Below are 18,903 nucleotides of genomic sequence, written 5' to 3' on the forward strand. Positions count from 1 at the left end.
TAAATGCGGCCCTATCAACGTTTTATACAACTGCAACATGATCCCGACTTCTATACTCAATGCTCTGACATATGAAGGCCAATGTGGCAAAAAACCTTTTTGACCTCTCAATCTACCTATGCTGCCACTTTTACCAAACTATGTACTTGTACTCCCAGTTCCCTAAGCTCTACATCACTCCCCAGGGCCCTACTGTTTACTGCGTAGGTACTGCCCAAGTAAATGCTCCCAAAATACAACACCTCACATTTCTGTGTATTAATTTCCATCAACCATTCTTCAACCCACCTGCCCAACCGATCAAGATCCTGCTGCAATTTAGTCATAGCCTGCTCAGTGTCTCCCTCTAGCTCAGGCCCTCAAGTCCTGGCAACATCCTCATTATTCTTCTCTGCACTGTTTCTAACTTATCAACAACCATTCTATAACAGGGTACCAAAACTGAACATAATATTCCAAATGCGTTCTCCCAACTTCTCTATTCAATACCCTGACTAATGAAGGCTAATGACCCAAAAGCCTTCATGACACCCTATCTACTTGTGGCACAATTTTTCAGGAACTATGCACCTGCACTCCCAGATCCTTCTGCTCTACAACACTTCCCAGGGCCTTGCCATTCACTGTGAATATCCTGCCCTGGTTTGACTCCCCAAAATGCAATGCCTTGTACATATCTGCAATATACTCCATTAACCATTCCTCAACCCACATACCAAAATGATCTGCTGCAATTTTTGATAAGCATCACCCACTTTTGAATTATCTGAAAATTTACTAATCATGCCTTCTACATTCTAATCCAAATTGTTGATATAAACCACAAACAGCAATGGACCCATCATTGGTCCCCGAGGCACACCACGTCACAGGCCTCTTGTCTGAATAACAACCTTTACAGCATACTAAGCAATATAATAATGTCATGTGTACAGATTTAAAAAAAAGCTTGTTCCATTAGTACACTAAACAGACAGCATAATACATCAGTAATGCATCTTGTGAATATAAAGAAAGATACTTCATTTATTTACACAGCCTCGGGTCATTTTGTTGCACTATACAGCTAATTAAATTTTTTGAAGAGTACTTGGTAATTATTCCAATGCAAAATTCTAACGCATGTTGGTAATCAATGCACACCATAACATGCAAATGGTACACATAATGCCCACTATAGATGGTAGGTAACTCTCAGTAATTTGACATTAAATTAGGCAACAATTATGCAATGTTAATTGTATACATAAATTGCTTTGAAAGATGCTAGCACTTTTAAATCATAATTTGGACAGTTAAGAGGGTTTGGAGAAAGCAATCCATCTGAGATTACTGGAGCAATCCTGTTCATTCCAATCTACTTCCCATAGGCAAAGTGTATGTGTTAACATGGGAAAGAATGAAAGACAACTAAAAGGGGAGTGGAAAAATTATGGATTAATTAAATAAAAGGCTATTCTTTAACTTTAGATACACACAAAAGATTTGTCCCAGGATACCAAAATTCCTTCAGCAATGATTTTATATAAAACTTTAACAGTACATTTACACGATTCAAAGGTAGCATTAATATGAAGAAAGGAATGTATGGCAGCTATAATGCAAATCGAGTTCTTACCTTCCCACTAGCCACCAGTGAAAGTGCTAACTGATACCACAGGTGGAATTCGTCAAATGCAAACTTCATTGCTCGTTCTAAACACTGAAGGAAGAAACATATTGACATGAGATTTATGCTTGATAGATGAAACCAAGCAGCTTAACAAGAGTACAACACTCTCCGCTTGACTATTACATATCTCAGCTCTACACAATATTCACAGTGCCTGCTACTCTGATATAGGTTTGGTTATTTCAACAGTACGGCTCATTCTTTGTTTTACAATATAATTATGCCATCTGCTGGCCGATTTCTTGACATTTTATTTTTTATGCTAGGTCAGAAATTATGACGGCAGAACTGGAACTGTTAAAATAGCATTAATGTCAATATGTTTTATCAGGAAGAGAAACAAATTGGACAGTGTATGTGCTCATGAACATTAACCACAACCCCCCCCCCCCCCCCCCCCCCACCCCAGAAAGATTTATTTTGTTGTTGATCTGAGCTCCTTTATATCCCGATTTTAATGGCTATCCAAAAGAACAGATAAAATTATATTTCGTTACACTGGCCTCCTGAACTCTGATGAATCCAATGCCTCGTAACTTTACAGAACCCATATCGTTTACAAATAAATCAGTACTGGGTGGCTAGGGAAGTTCCTAAGAGCACTTAGCCCACCATTTTGTGTACAAAATCATGAGAGGAATAAATTGGGTAAACATGCAGAGTCTTTTGTCCGGAGTAGGGGAAAGTGAGAACCAGGGGACTTTCATTTAAGGTGAGGGAGGGAAGATTTAATGGGAGACTGAAGGGTAACTTTTTTACACAAAGGGTGGTGGGTGTATGGAACAAGCTGCCGGAGGAGGTAGTTGAGGCAGGTACTATCGCAATGTTTAAGAAACATTTAGACAGATACATGGATACGGTGGGTTTAAAGGGATATAGGCCAAAAACAGGCCGATGGGATGGGGGTGTAGATGTGGTAAGTTGGTCAGCATGGGCAAGTTGGGCTGAATGGCCTGTTTCCACACTGTATGACTCTGTGACCATAATAATCTACAATGGAGATACTACTGTAGATTAATTCCACGTTTGCAATTAAAGGCCTAGAATGAAAGCACACAGTTTTCCATTCATAATGTGCAAAGTAGTTTGATTTCTCGGTTCAATTTCTAGTTCTGTAAACAACATATTACCCCCCAAGCAATTTTCTCCAATTCAGTTGTCAGTTCTTTGCCGGCCTTATTTCCACAGGAGTTAAGTGTACTCCAGCAACTTGCACCTCACCATCTGTTCTTCATATTTGTTTAAGAAAGAACTGCAGATGCTGGAAATGGCTATCTGGACTATACTTCTTCCCTCCCTGCTTCCTGTAAGGACTCTATCCCCTACTCCCAATTCCTTCGACTACGCCGCATCTGCACCCAGGATGAGGTGTTCCAGATCAGGACATCTGAGATGTCTACATTCTTTAGGGAACGGGGGTTCCCCTCTTCTATTATAGATGAGGTTCTCATCAAGGCCTCCTCTATATCCCGCAGCTCTGCTCACTCCTCATCCCCCTACTCGTAACAAGGACAGAGTTCCCCTTGTCCTCACCTTCCACCCTATCAGCTGTCGCATGCAACATATAATCCTCCGACATTTTCGCCACCTCCAACGGGATTCCACCACTGGCCACATCTTCCCATTTCCTCCCCTTTCTGCTTTCCGCAGAGACCGTTCCCTCCGTAACTCCCTGGTCAATTCGTCCCTTCCCACCAAACCACCCCCTCCCCTGGTACTTTCCCTTGCAACCGCAGGAAATGCTACACTTGTCGCTTTACCTCCCCCCTCGACTCCATCCAAGAACCCGAAGCAGTCTTTCCAGGTGAGGCAGAGGTTCACCTGCACCTCCTCCAACCTCATCAGCTGCATCCGCTGTTCCAGGTGTCAACTTCTCTACATTGGTGAGACCATGCGCAGGCTTGGCGATCGCTTCGCCCAACATCTCCGCTTAGTTCGCAATAACCAACCTGATCTCCCGGTGGCTCAGCACTTCAACTCCCCCTCCCATTCCGAATCCGACCTTTCTGTCCTGGGCCTCCTCCATTGCCAGAGTGAGGCCCAGCGCAAATTGAAGGAACAGCACCTCATATTTCGCTTGGGTAGTTTACACCCCAGCGTCATGAACATTGACCTCTCCAATTTCAGGTAGTCCTTGCTTTCTCCCTCCTTCCCCTCCCCTTCCCAGCTCTCCCACAAGCCTACTGTCTCCGTCTCATCCTTTCTTTTCCCCCCCCCCCCCCCCCCCCCGACATCAGTCTGAAGAAGGGTAGAAGGGTCTCGACCCGAAACGTCGCCTATTCCTTCTCTCCATAGTTGCTGCCTCACCCGCTGAGTTTCTCCAGCATTTCTGTCTACCATCTGTTCATCATATGCGGGGCATCTCAATTAAGCAAACCTCTGTCGTACAATACAAGGAACTGCAGATGCTGGTTTACACAAAATGACACAAGTGCTGGATTTAATAGGTTAGGCAACTGAGTTAGTCAAGCAAGTGCTGAGTTACTCCAGCGCTAATTCAAACTGAAGTACGTCACCCATTTCTGTTCTCCAGAGATGCTGCCTGACCTGCTGATTTACTCCAGTACCTTGTGAACCTCTGCTGTCACCCATTGTCAATAGGAGTCACCGGACAGTGCCTAGGAGAAGAAGCTCATGATGATTTCCCCATTTAGACTTTCGAGATACAGCGCAGAAACAGACCCTTTGGCCCACCGTGTCCACGCCGACCAACGATCACCCCGTACACTAGCACTATCCTACACACATTAGGGACCAGTTGAGACTGATGTTCTAATTAGGAGTTAATAATATGCTTTCCATTAACAGGTCAAGTAAGGACAGTACACTTAGGCTAAGGCTAGTTTAGCAGTGACACTGCCTCACAGCATCAGAGTTCTGGGTTCAGTCTTGACCTGAGGTGCTGTCAGTGTTGGAGTTTGCACATTCTCTCTGTGACTCGGTGGGTTTTCGCCTGATTTCTTTGGTTTTCTTTCACATCCCAAAGATGTGCAGAGTGAGAGAGAGAGAGAACAGAATCAATATGTTGGTAGTTTTAGAATGGAAGGTGGTGCTGTCAATTAGAAACTCAAGCATATATCATAGAGTGGTACAGTGTGGAAACAGTCCCTTCGGCCCAACTTGCCCACACCGGCCAACATGTCCCAGCTACACTAGTTCCACCTGCTTGCATTGGGTCTATATCTCTCTAAACTTGTTCTATCCATGTATCTATCTAACTGTTCCAGACATCCACTACCCTTTATGTGAAAACATTACTCATCAGATTCGCTTTCGCAGATAATTCGCAGATTATCATTTGACGCAGAAGTGTGCGGAAGTTTTGCACTGGTTCAGCATCTGCTAATACTCTATTGAAGATCTACAAGTGTTGAGTGGAGAGCATATCGACTGGTGGCATCATGGCCTGGTTCAGAAATTCAAAAGTGGTGGACTTTGCCTGGTCCAACAGGGGTACCGACAGCCCCACCATCAAAAGGATATCCAGGAAGCCCTGTCTCATGAAGGCAGCCCCAATATCATCAAAGACACAAACCATCTTGACCATACTCTCTTCTTGCTATTACCATCAGAAAGATGGTACAGGAGCCCGAGGACCATTACCTGCAAGATGAAGAACAGCTTCTTCCATTCAACCATCAGATTCCTGAAGCACCCTATACACAACACCTCAGCATCAAACCACTACAGACCATTCATTACTATGGCTGCTCTAGTTATTTTGGTTTTACACAGGTGGCGGAACTAGGGCGGCACAATGGGTCAGCCGGCAGAGCAGCTACCTCACAGCACCAGAGACCTGTGTTTGATTGCTGTCTATGTTTTCTCCTTGTGATCGCATGGGTTTCCTCCATGTGCTGTGGTTTTCCTCCATGTGCTGTGGTTTTCTCCTACATCCCCAAAAACGTGCAGGTTTTATTGGCCAATTAGCCTCTATAAAATTGTCCCTTGTGTATAAGTGTATAGGAAGTGGATGAGAAAGTGGCATAATAAAGTGGGATAATATAGAACTAATGTGAATAGGTGATCGATGGTCGGCGTGGGCTTAGTAAGCTGAAGGGCATGCATTCAAGGGCATGCATTCAATTCTCTAAATTGAAACTAAAATTAAACTATCGGGGTCTAGTTTACTTAGAATAACTGATCACGCTGCATATTTATAATTTTGTTGCATCTAATGTGCCTGTAAAGAAGAATTTCATTGCTCCAATTCATATCCAGTGCATGTCACAAATATACACGCTTCACTCTTGAAAGAACACCATGCCTCTGCACTGTAACTTTACTGTTGTTTATTTTAAATAATTAACATAGGCTTGTCATTGTTAGAAATTAACAAATTTCCCAATAATTATTTAGCAATGTGCATAATTGTCTTTTTGTAAAGATAAGAACAGAGTACCTATTCACTTGCACAAGAATTCCCTCAGAATCATCACAGAATATTATTAAAATGGCAGATTCAGGGGATTGCTTCCTGTCAACAGGTGGCTAATAAGGGATTGCTCTGAAGATGTATCACATGTTAAATAACAAGTGCCAGCTGGATGTCGTGGCCATGGAATGTCTGATTCACTGTTGCAGCTAAGAACAATGAGGGGATCAAATGAAGGACAAAATATCACATAGAATCAAGAGAAAACAGATAAAGAAGAAAAAATTGGCATTCCGGTTATTGAACTTCAAGTCAAGAGAGTTTATTGTCATGTGTCCCAGATAGGACAATGAAATTCTTGCTTGCTGCAGCACAACAGAATATTGTAGGCATAAATACAGATCAGATCAGTGTGTCCATATACCATCGAATATAAAAATATATACACACACACATAAATAAACAGATAAAGTGCAATAGACTGTTGTACAAACTCCGAAAAAGATGGCGCCTATCTGCGGCGACATTTTGCCAGCGGCACAACAGAAAATCTTCAAATATAGTATTTCTGAGCTCACCTGTATCAAAGAATCTGCAGAAATCAATTATGTAAGTAGCGAGCTGCTAACGCATTTAAATGCATTAGCGCTACTGCAAACTCCCGAAGATAGCGACTGTAAGGGAATCACCGAACGGAGGGGAATCCCCGACCTCGTGGAGGGGCGCAGGTACAGTAAGTACTGTACCTGTAAACACTGGGGAGGCCTTCATGGAGTCCGGAATCGAGGCAGTCGGGCAGTATCTCCCAGCAGCAACAGAGCTGGAGGTGCCGACTGTAAGGGAATTCCCGATCGCAGGGGAATCCCCGACCTCGTGGAGACTCGCAAGTACTGTACCTTTAAACACCGAGGACGGCTTCATGGAGCACGGAAACGTGGCCGTCGGGCAGGACTACAGGTAACACTGAAGCGTAGGGGACTTCAGACCCCTTTCCCTACCATCCTACTGGCCAACGTACAGTCACTAAAAAACAAAGTGGAGGACTTAAGGGCAAGACTGCTTCACCAAAGGGAGCTGAAGGAATGCTCTATGTTGTGTTTCACAGAGACATGGCTCACCCCCAGCTCCCCAGACTCAGCGGTCCAGCCTGAAGGGTTCTCCATCCACCGTACGCAGGCATCTGGGAAAGGGAGAGGAGGGGGCGTCTGCCTCATGGTCAACTCTGCGTGGTGCTCAGACGTGGCAGTCCTATCCAACTCCTGCTCTCCACACCTCGAACATCTGGCAGTGAAGTGCCGTCCCTTCTACCTACCGAGGGAAGTCTCCTACATCATCCTGACCGCGGTCTACATCCCACCCCAGGCAGACGTCCGTCTGGCACTGGAGGAGCTGCACGCCGTGGTCAACAAGCACCAGACGGCTTACCCTGAGGCATTTACCACCGTAGCTGGGGACTTCAACAAAGCCAACCTTAAAACATCGCTCCCCAACTTCCATCAACATGTCTCCTGCAGCACCAGAGGACCAAACACCCTCGACCACTGCTACATGACCATCAAGGATGCCTATCGCTCTATCCCTCGCCCTCACTTTGGTAAATCCGACCATTCCGCTGTGCTGCTTCTTCCTGCCTAGGCAGCAATTGAAGAGCGCACCCCCAGAGGTGAGGATTGTATAGAGCTGGTCGGGGAGGTTGGAGGGTGGGGCAGCAGAGGAACAACTCCAGGACTGTTTGGAGTCTGTACACTGGGCAATGTTCAGTGACACAGCAACGGACCTGAATGAATACGCCACAGTCGCTACAGACTTCATGAAGAAATGTGTGGACAGCATCCCAACAAAAACCTTCCGAGTGTTTCCTAACCACAAAACTTGGATGAACCATGAGATTCGCATTATTCTGAACACCAGATACTGGGCATTCAGGTCTGGAGATACAGAGGTCTACAAGAAGTCCAGATACGACCTTGGTAAGGCCATCAAAAAGGCCAAAAGGGACTTCTGCTCCAAGCTGGAGGATGAGACTGATGTTCGGCAACTGGCGGGGCTTGAATGCAATCACCTCCTACAAGGCGAAATCAGGAGGCAGCTCAAATGTCAGCGAAGCATCACTCCCTGACGAGCTCAATGCATTTTACGCACGCTTTGATAGGGAGAACATTGATGTGCCTTCCCGAGCCTCCATTCGCCGTGATGGTATTTCGGTCAGTCACAGAGGCCGTCGTCAGAAGATCCATCAGAGGGGTGAACCCTAGGAAACCGCCTGGGCCTGATGGTATACCTGGTCGTGTTTTAAAAACCTGTGCGGACCAACTGGCTGGAGTTTTTACGGACATTTTCAACCTCTCACTTCCGAGGTCTGAGTTTCCCACCTGCTTTAAAAGGGCATCAATAATACCAGTGCCCAAGAAGAGCAAGGTGACGTGCCTCAATGACGTCTGTGGTGATGAAGTGCTTTGAGAGGTTGATCATGGCGCCAACCAACTCATACCTCGACAAAAACCTGGATGCACTGCAGTTCGCTTACCGCCACAACAGATCAACGGTGGATGCAATCTCACTGGCTCTCCACTCTGCTCTGGACCACTTGGACAACAAAAATTCATATGTCAGGCTGTTGTTCATTGACTACAGCTCGGCATTTAATACCATCATACCCTCCAAACTGGTTACCAAGCTCTCAGATCTGGGTCTCTGTGCAACCCTCTGCAATTGGATCCTCGACTTCCTCATCCACAGACCACAGTCCGTCCGTATTGGTGAAAATGTGTCATCCTCGATAACAATCAGCACAGGTGCCCAGCCCCCTGCTGTATTCACTCTATACTCATGACTGCGTAGCCGGACATAGTGCAAACTCCATCATCAAGTTCGCCGACGACACCACTGTTGTGGAACGTATCACTGATGGGGACGAGCCAGAGTATAGAAGTGAGATCGACCGATTGACCAAATGGTGCCAGCACAATAACCTGGCTCTCAACACCAGCAAAACCATAGTCCAAACTTCAGTATAGTTTAGAGATACAGCACGGAAACGTGCTCTTCGGTCCACCAAGTCTGCGCCGCACACTAAGACTATCCCACACACATTAGGGACAATTTGCAATTTTACTAAAGCCAATTAACCTACAAATCTGTATATCTTTGGAGTGTGGGAGGAAACCAGAGCACCCTGAGACGACCCATGCAGGTCACGGGGAGAACGTACAAACTCCGTATAGACAGCAGCCATGGTCAGGATCGAACCCAGATCTCTAGCGCTGTAATGCAGCAACTCTACTGCTGTGCCACCATGCTGTCCATGATTCTACTGGTAATTGGAGAAAGAACTAACAGATATTGGTTATCACATGACTTATACACATCTCTCAGCATCTTCAGCAACAGACTGGTTCCATCAAGATGCAGGACAGAATGCCACAGGAGATCCGTCTTCCCTGTGGCTATCAAAATTTACAACTCCTCCCACCTCTGTTGTGGGGTAGACTGAGACTGACTCCCATTTCCCCCCTTACTCTCCCCCCCCCCCCCTTACAATTATCGCCAAACGGAAAACAGAGACTCTAATCCCAGCGGAGGATAACGTCTAGCGACCAGCGCCTGCTGTGTGTCCTCCAGCCCCTTCCCCTCTGGTCCCCCTCGCTGGCTCCTGCCCCCCTCCACCGTGATACTCCCCCGTCTTTTCTCCGAGCTCTCTCCCCACACCGCCCCTGCCCACACTCCCTCCCCCCACCTCCACACCCCCCTCCACCCCGCCTCCACACCCCTTCCCCCCGCCTCCACACCCCCTCCCCCCTCCACCCCGCCTCCACACCCCTTCCCCCCGCCTCCATACACCCTCCCCCCACCTCCACACCCTCCTCCACCCCGCCTCCACACCCCCTCCCCCCTCCACCCCACCTCCACACCCCTTCCCCCCGCCTCCATACCCCCTCCCCCCTGCCTCCACACCCCCCCCCCCCACCCCCACACCACCCTCCCCCTCCCCCACACACCCCCCCCCCTCTCCGGCTTCCCCTTGTGCTGCCTCCCCCTCCCGCACAATCCCCCCCCACCCCCCCGCTCTTCCCCCCCTCCCCCAAACCTCTCCCCCCACCCCCCCCCACCCCACTCCCCTCACCACAACCCCCCCCCTTGCCCCCACAAACCCCCCCCCACACATCCCTCCTCCCGCCCACACCCTTCCCCCATCCCTCCCCCCCACAACCCCACCTTGCCCCCACAGCCCTACCCCACCCGCCCACACACCCCACCCCCACAGCCCCCCTGCCCCCACAACACCCCCCCCCCCACCCACACACTCCTCCCCCCCACAACCCCTCCAGCCCATACCCCCCTCCCTTCCACACTCCCCCCTCCCCCTCCACACACCCCCAACCCCCCCGCCCCCCCAACCCCCCCCACCCCCACCCACACCTGTGACAATCAGCACTCAGACTCTTGTTGGTTGTGCTATACATTAATGACTGTATGTGAATGTCTAGAGATTTGATTGGTAAGGTTGCGAATGACACTAACATTGGCGGTGTTTTGAATAGTGAGGGAAGTTGTCTAAGGCTGTAGCAGGATCTAGATCAGATGCAAAATTGGGCAGAATGTTGGCAGGTGGAATTTAATTCCAACAAGTGCTAGGTTGTGATAGACCCAAAATGCGGATCAGGCAATATCTCTGGAGTAAATGAATAGGTGACGTTTCAGGTCAGAACCCTTCTCCAGCATTTTATGTCAATCTTTGGTATAAACTAGCATCTGTAGTTCCTTCCTACACATTTTGTCTGCTATTCCTTTTCTCCAGAGATGCTGCCTTCCCCACTGAATTCCTCCAGAATTTTATCTTCTGTATAAAACAGCATCTGCAGTACCTTCCCACACAAAAGCTATGTGATGCTTTTCTGGAAATAAAATAGGGATATGATATATAGAGTAAATGCTAAGGCTCTAAGAAATGTTAATGAACAGAGGGATCTTGTGATCCAAGTCTGTAGTTCCCTGAAAATGGCAAAATGCATATGGCATGCTTGCCTACACAAGTCAAGGCATAGAAAATTGGGGCATTATGTTTACAAAACACGAGTTGGATTGAACTTGGATACAGCATGCAGTCCTGTTGCCACACTGTACAAAGGATGTGACTGCATTGGAGAAAATGCAAAGGAGATTCACCAGGATGTTAACTGGTTTAGAAGACTTTAATTAAGGGGAGAGATTTGAGAGGCTGTTTTTTTACCCACAAATCTAGTAGGATGTGGGGTTACCTGATAGAAATATATGAAATTATATATTCATAGCGGGTACGTAGTGAGAATCTGTATTATGGCAGGTTATCAAAAATGAGCAGTCATAAGTTCAAGATGAAAGGAAGGAGTTTCAAAGGAGATTTGAGGGGAAATACATGGAGTGGTTGTGATGTGAAACTTGCTGCCAGATTTGGAGAAGGCAGATACAATCACTTTTTTACATTTAAGACTCATTTTGACAGGCATTTGAACAGGCAAGGTATGGAAGGATACCATCAAAACACACAATAGAAGGGTAAATAATTTGATGCAGTTGGATATAGTTGGCTACAGAGTATGTTTCTGTCTTGTGCGACACTGTTACTCTAATACTTGCCTCACACAAAATAAATTCTTACTGAGACAAAAAAGATAAGTTTTGATTAGTTTCAGCTTGCACATCATTGGTAATACAATATTTGTTCACAGTTAATAATCTCTCTTTTTATCTTTATTCTACATCTAAAAAACATAAAATCACATCAATGGTGCATGGTTTAAAAGGGTGCAAGATGTCTACACTGATCCTCCAGCTTTTCTTTATTTACTCAAAGAATGTAGATATGATTACAGTGCAGACTTTATTGCCCATCCCTAATTTCTACTAAACTGAGGAAGTAGTTAAGCATTAACCACATTCAACACTTATAGTCCCAACTGACAGATTTTGTTTCCATTTGGATTTCTAATGACAATCCAGTGGGGATAATTATTGATTATAACTTTACTACTTCCAATATAATTATTTGAATTTAAATTCCCAGGTTGGATTTGAACTCTGTCTCTGGATCACTGATCCAGAATTTTGGCAGCTTGTCCAGGAATGTACCCACAAAACAACCAGGTCCTGTAAAAATAAGTTTAATTTAGTTTAGTCTAGAGACAGCATGGATACAGACCCTTCAGCCCACGAGTCTGTGCCAACCAACACTAGTTGTACACCTGTACACTAGTTCGATGTTATCCCAGATTCACATCCAACACACTAGGGGCAATTTACAAAATCCAATTAATATACAATCCTGCATGTCTTTGGAGTGTGGGAGGAAACCGGAGCACCCAGAGAAGACCCACGTGACCACAGGGAGAATGTACAAAGTCCGCACAGAAAGCACCCATATTCAGGATTGAACCTGGGTCTCTGGTGCTGTTAGGCAGCAGGTCTACCACTGCGCCACTGTGCTGCCCTTGATGGAATTGATGGCAAACATATTTGCCAGTTGTCCATCTTAGATAACTACATGCACATTATGGAAGAACATCAGTCAGAAAAGCAAAGTTTAAATTCAAGTGGTAGAACCACACTTACTGGAAAAAACAACAAACAGTTCACCTTGGACTAAATGTGTTTGTTGGGGAGGGTGATACGAGAAAGAGAACTTAACGTATCAAGCATACTTATCAAATCCAATCTATTTTTTTCTTCATGTCATTCACTTGCATTGCACCTTCTGTTAAACTATGTAACTTACAGTTCATTACCCTCTCCTTAATTATGAATAAAAATACATTTTCAATAGACAATTCTATTTTCAATAGACAATAGACATTTTCAACATACAATTACTCCATGATTCACGCTTCAACTTCATATAATCTACGTGGTGATTGTGATTAAAATTGTTCATTTAAGTCAACTGCTGTACTCCTGCTCAAAATATACAAAAATGATTTTTTCCACTTACTTCTGAGAGCATTTCATACTGTCCCCTTCTACCCAATGTAATGCTCAAGAGGTCATATAATGCAGAAGCAATCTGGAAGCTGATGGTGCGATCTTTCTTCTGGTCAGGTGCACGGCTTATTACAGCATCTCGGTTCGCCTGCAAAAATGTTTCAAAATAGATATCTGTGTTTTCATAAAATAAAAGTGGTCTGCATTTTTTTTTAGATTGAACAGTGAACAGAGTAGCATAGGAACAGGCCCATCGGCACATAATGTCTCTGCCGAACATGATTCCAAGTTAAACTAATCTTCTCTGCCTGTGTGTGATCCACATCTCTCCATTCCCTGCATATCCATGTGCCTATCCAAAAACCTCCTAAATGCCACTGTCATATCCGCCTCCACCACGCCCCTCATAATAAACTGGAAGATCTTATTAAGCATGGGACAAAAGTCATAACAAATTATGAATTGGCTGAAACTGTACAATATTTAAGTTTTGAGGACTTGTCCTAGGACTGGGAATTTCTTAATTCAGACCAAAGGGTAACATTTGATGAAACGGGACTTTGACTTGGACTTTGAAAATGGCGCCAAAACCTGGTGACTCTTGTACATTGTCTCAGTGGACTATTTCTATACACCTTGTACATAATCTAAGATTGGGTTTATGTATAGTAATACTTTACTAAAATATATGCAAAAAAAGAATTTAATTGCACCTGTAATGACAAAGAACCATTGGTGACGGGATGCCTAAAAAGTTCTATATTGAGCATTATTTTGTCTAATTAACAATTAGGAAGAGAAAAAGTTCAAAACACATTATTTTATCCATAGGATGCAAATAGGCTTTGAATAGATTTATATTAATGTATGTTGAAGACCTCAGGAATAGTAGGTTTAAGTTACTGGTCGAATAATCTGAAGACGACTAAAAATCGAGGGATAACTGTTTAAATTACACCATGGCAGCTGAAATGATTGAATGTAGTTTGCCAGAAGCCAATTAACCTACAAACCTGCACATCTTTGGAGTGTGGGAGGAAACTGGAGCACCTATCGGGATGCATCACAGCATGGTTTGGGAACAGCTCCATCCAAGACCGTAAGAAATTGCAGAGAGTTATGGACGCAGCCCAGACCATCACACAAATCAGCCTCCCTTCCATTGATTCCATTTACACTTCACGCTGCCTCAGCAAGGCCACCAGCATAATCAAGAACGAGTCTAACCCTGGTCACTCTCTCTTCTCCCCACTCCCATCAGGGAAGATGTGAAAAAGAAGTGTGGAAACGCAACTGAACCAACAATTAGAAATAGGGAAATTTGAATTGACAGAGTATGTAAGATCTTGGAGAGATCAGATGAGTCTCAGCTCAGTTATATGTGGATGCAACCTTGAAATGTGTTGGCTTAATGCCTGCTTTTTGCAATAGCAGTTTGTGCTATTGGTAAAATGCACTTCAATAACTAGCCTAGATGCCTCTGACAGCACTTCATAGTTCTGAGACCTCTATACTAACAAGGACAAGGACTGAAGACACATGGCAACAACAATGCTGAACTGGCATGAAGTATATAGGATACACCATATGCATGTGAACCATGGTAAATAGAAGTCTTTCTCTAAGAAAAAATGACAGCGTTGACAAAGACATGAGCTAACTCAAATAATTCTCTAACTCAAATAATCCAGTGTAGGCAAAGACATGGGCTATGAGTCACGTGTGGCAAACTAGAATTCAGTATGTGTTGCAGATCTGTTCATGCATAAAAAGTGATCTAACAGAGTTGCAGCAAAAAACAAAATGCTGGAAGAACTAAGCAGGTCAGGCAGCACCTGTGGAGGGAATGGACAGACGACGTTTCGGGTCGGGACCTTATTTCAACATGGTAGGACTTTTGATCTTGAGACATCCATTAACGTGGTGTACACCTATGAACCACAGCCAAATTTTCTATAATTTAATGACAATATTGCATGTTTTGCTTCCTTGGTTATTAAATGGTGGAAGGAGTAAATAAACACAAGCAAAGTAATTTCACCTCTGTACTGCGAGTACCTGCAAATAAAGCATTTTTTTAATTAGTGCCTGTGGGCAAAATTATATCACTGTAGCTACACCTACACCTCATCAAAACTTTTTTTACTGATTAAACTCAATTGATATTCTTGAATTGATCAGTAAATGTCACTGATTCCCGCGTCAAACTAATTATAAGAAAGATTGCATAAATTACTGTTTTCCTTAGAGCAGAAAAAATTAGTGTACATTGACAGAATATACAAGATAAATTATTTTCAGTAGCATTAGGATGGGAAACCAGAAAACACAAATTTATAATTAAATGGCAATAGAACCAAGAATCAGAGCCACTTGTTTTTTCAAAAAGACTTAAGACAACTACTGCCTGAAACCTTACAAAGAAAAGTTTTACTTTATACTTGAAAAAGGAAAATTTCAGTGTTACGGAGAAAAGGAAAATGAGACAAATCAATCAGAGAGGGCTGCAAAGGCTCAATGGTGCTTTTATTGTCACATGTGTGAAGCGCTAACACAGTGAGAATCTTTTTTGTTCAAACAGTCCAGTAGAGTATTGCCTTATACCCGATCCTGGAAGCAAATGTACAGAAATAGTCTGCAGAGCCCATGTGCAAGAGGTGCCATGTTTTGGCGCAACTTTCAAAGGCTACGCACTGGTTCTTATAAGCGATACCTAAGGTTGCCAACTTTCTCACTTCCAGATAAGGGACAAAAGATCAAAATAATGCCCCTGTCACACTTCGGAAACCTGAACGGAAACCTCTGGTGACCTTGCGCCCCACCCAAGGTTTCCATGAGGTTCCTGTAGGTTTTGGTCACTCTCCCTAATGGTAGAAAATGGTTTTCGCATGGTCTAGGCATCTTCGATGTTCCTTCGATTGTTTCAACAAAATCAAAACCGGCCTCGACTAAAAATAGGTTGCCGTTGGGTCTAAGCCAGTGGAGTGGGGTCGCTATTTACTTACAGGCAGTCGAAGGCAATCTCCTTCGCTGACCGGCCATTTTGATTGGCTCATTGGAGTTTTCAGGACCTAGTAGATCCGCTGGAAGGTACAATGCCCGCTAACTTTATTAAACTTCTTAAAACTCTCCACTCCTTCTCCCCCTCTTCTCTCCCCTTCCCCCCTTCTCCCCCATCTCTCCCCCATCTCTCCCCCATCTCTCCCCCTTCTCCTGCCTTCTCTCTCCCCTTCTCTCTCCCCTTCTCTGCCCCTTCTCTCTCCCCTTCTCTCCCCCCTCCCGCGCTCTCTAAAGGACTTACCGTGCTCTGTGGCAGCCGTTTACCTTCCTCTTCATCGTGCAGACAGCGCTCCTCTGCTGTCCCTGACCCCCATCTTCATGATGTGTTTGTGTGTGTGTGTGCGGTCGGTAGCAAAGATCCTGTAGGATCTTTGGTCAGTAGATGCAGCTCACGCTTCGGTCGAGGCTTTCCAGGCGAGTGACCAAAACCTCTGGTGACTCATGGAAACCTTGGGTGGGGCGCAAGGTCACCAGAGGTTTCAGTTCAGGCTTCCTAAGTGGGACAGGGGCATAAGGAACAAATTCCCAACGGCAATTCGTTGACCGACTCGGCCGTGGCTGGGTGAATGATGAGTTGCCCGGGAGCTGGACTGCACACAAAGCCCAGCCGGCGGGCCAGTTTTGGTCCAGCACCCCATTCAACTCATGAACCGATGATCAGCCATGAGAAGGAGGGGTTATGGTGTCAGCTGTAAGCGAAGGTCCGTAGGTCGGACAGCTGGCCGGGCTGTCGACCGGCGGGGCCACAGGCGAAGCGCTGCTGCTGCACTCCATGGGCTGCACTACGTCGGGATGGGTGAGGCGGGGCCGGACGAGGCGCTCCGACCCGACAGTCCCCTTGACCCGAGTAGTAGCAGTCAAATATGGGACAAGGGCGGTCCCGTACGGGACAAACCAATTTAGCCCAATATACGGGATGTCCCGGCTAATACGGGACAGTTGGCAACCCTAGTGGTACCTGTTCCAGGCAAGTCCCAGGCTGTTGCGGGGCCTCCAGCCATCTCCATCCTTGGAAGACATGTCTTTTCACCCTTTTCCCCAGGGCTGCCTCCCACAGCCGATCACGAGGACGCGTTAGGCTAGACCCCTTGCTGCTCTGCCATCGCGTCCGTCATCACTGGCTCCGCTTTAGACGCGGCCCCCTGGGAGCTTCAGCCACGCCTGGCCTCCTGGGAGTGCACAGCCTACTCAGTACTGTGTCCCTTGTCTTTAATGGTCTAAGTATGCAACATTAGTGAAGTCAGACCTGGAGTACTGTGCACAGTCTGGGGCATCACCCTTCATGAAGGTTATGGTCGCACCATGGAGAAGATTTAGAAGGATGCTGCCAGGGCTTGGTGAATATAGTTAGGGGAGGAGACTGAATTTAAGGTGCTGGCTTTCTTATCACAGTGGAGACTGAAGGGAGATGTAATTGAAGTGTAACTTCATCATCTTAGAAACATAGAAACATAGAAAATAGGTGCAGGAGTAGGCCCTTCGGCCCTTCGAGCCTGCACCGCCATTCGATATGATCATGGCTGATCATCCAACTCAGTATCCCATCCCTTCTCTCCATACCCCCTGATCTCTTTAGCCACAAGGGCCACATCTAACTCCTTCTTAAATATAGCCAATGAACTGGCCTCAACTACCTTCTGTGGCAGAGAATTCCACAGATTCACCACTCTCTGTGTAAAAAATGATTTTCTCATCTCGGTCCTAAAAGACTTCCCTCTTATCCTTAAACTGTGATCCCTAGTTCTGGACTTCCCCAACATCGGGAATAATCTTCCTGCATCTACCCTGTCCAACCCCTTAAGAATTTTGTAAGTTTCTATAAGATCCCCCCTCAATCTTCTAAATTCTAGCGTGTACAAGCCGAGTCTATCCAGTCATTCTTCATATGAAAGTCCTGCCATCCCAGGAATCAGTCTGGTGAAACTTCTCTGTACTCCCTCTATGGCAAGAATGTCTTTCCTCAGATTAGGAGACCAAAACTGTACGCAATACTCCAGGTGTGGTCTCACCAAGACCCTGTACAACTTCAGTAGAACCTTCTTGTAGAATCTTGACAGGGTGGATGCGGTGAGGATTCCACATAGCGGAATTTCAAACTTAGGGTAACTATTTTAAAATACAGGGTCACCCATTTGTGACAGAGAGGAGGCATTGTTTTTCTTTCAGAGGGTTGAAAGTCTTTGGAACTCTCTCCCTGAAAGGATGGTGGAAACAGATTTTCACTATGAAGAAGGGTCCCGATCAGAAACGTTATCTGTCCATTTTCCTCCACAGATGCTGCCTGACCTTCTTGAGTTCCTCCAGCACTTTTGTGGTTTGCTCACGATTCCTGCATTTGCAGTTCCTGTGTCTCCAGAACCTTTGAATATTTCTAAAGCAGAAATAGATAGATTCTTGACAAGCAATAGGGTGAAAGGTTACCAGGGATAGACAGGTGTGCGGAATTGTGATTATGATCAGATCAGCCATGATTGTACTGAATGGCAGCAGGGCACAGGTGGGCCGCTCCTGTTCTTAATGTGTATGTACTGTACGTTCGCATGTACAAAATCATGCAACACCGAGTTGGAGTGAACAGGAAGGACTTATTTCCCTTCACATAGAGGTCCACAACTTAGAGATATAGATTTAAGTTAAATGACAGAGAGATGAGAAAGAGCGAGATCAAGGAAAAACATTTTCAACCAAAGAATAATTGAAGCCTGTCACTTCCTGCCTGAAAGGCTGGTAGATGCAAAAGACATTCATTACATTTAAAGAGAAAAATGTTGCTTAAACAACCACACCTACGCGATTACAGAGAGAAGGAAGCGGGAGTGACTTGAATAATTCGATTTTTGTG

At 45.4% G+C, this 18,903-nt stretch overlaps 1 protein-coding gene across 3 annotated transcripts in view; it reads right to left on the reverse strand.

The window, feature by feature from the left end:
- Positions 1–18,903, reverse strand: part of ttc7a (tetratricopeptide repeat domain 7A) — a 213,365-nt gene that overhangs the window by 141,215 nt on the left and 53,247 nt on the right. For all 3 annotated transcript variants that reach the window (XM_033025502.1, XM_033025503.1, XM_033025504.1), the window contains 2 exons: positions 13,012–13,149; positions 1,619–1,702 (listed from right to left, as the gene is read on the reverse strand). In XM_033025502.1, coding sequence (XP_032881393.1) covers positions 1,619–1,702; positions 13,012–13,149 — 222 coding nt within the window. The remainder of the gene's footprint in view (positions 1–1,618; positions 1,703–13,011; positions 13,150–18,903) is intronic.

This window comes from Amblyraja radiata, chromosome 8 (genome assembly GCF_010909765.2).
Source record: "Amblyraja radiata isolate CabotCenter1 chromosome 8, sAmbRad1.1.pri, whole genome shotgun sequence".
In the NCBI taxonomy this organism is placed as follows: Eukaryota; Metazoa; Chordata; class Chondrichthyes; order Rajiformes; family Rajidae; genus Amblyraja; species Amblyraja radiata.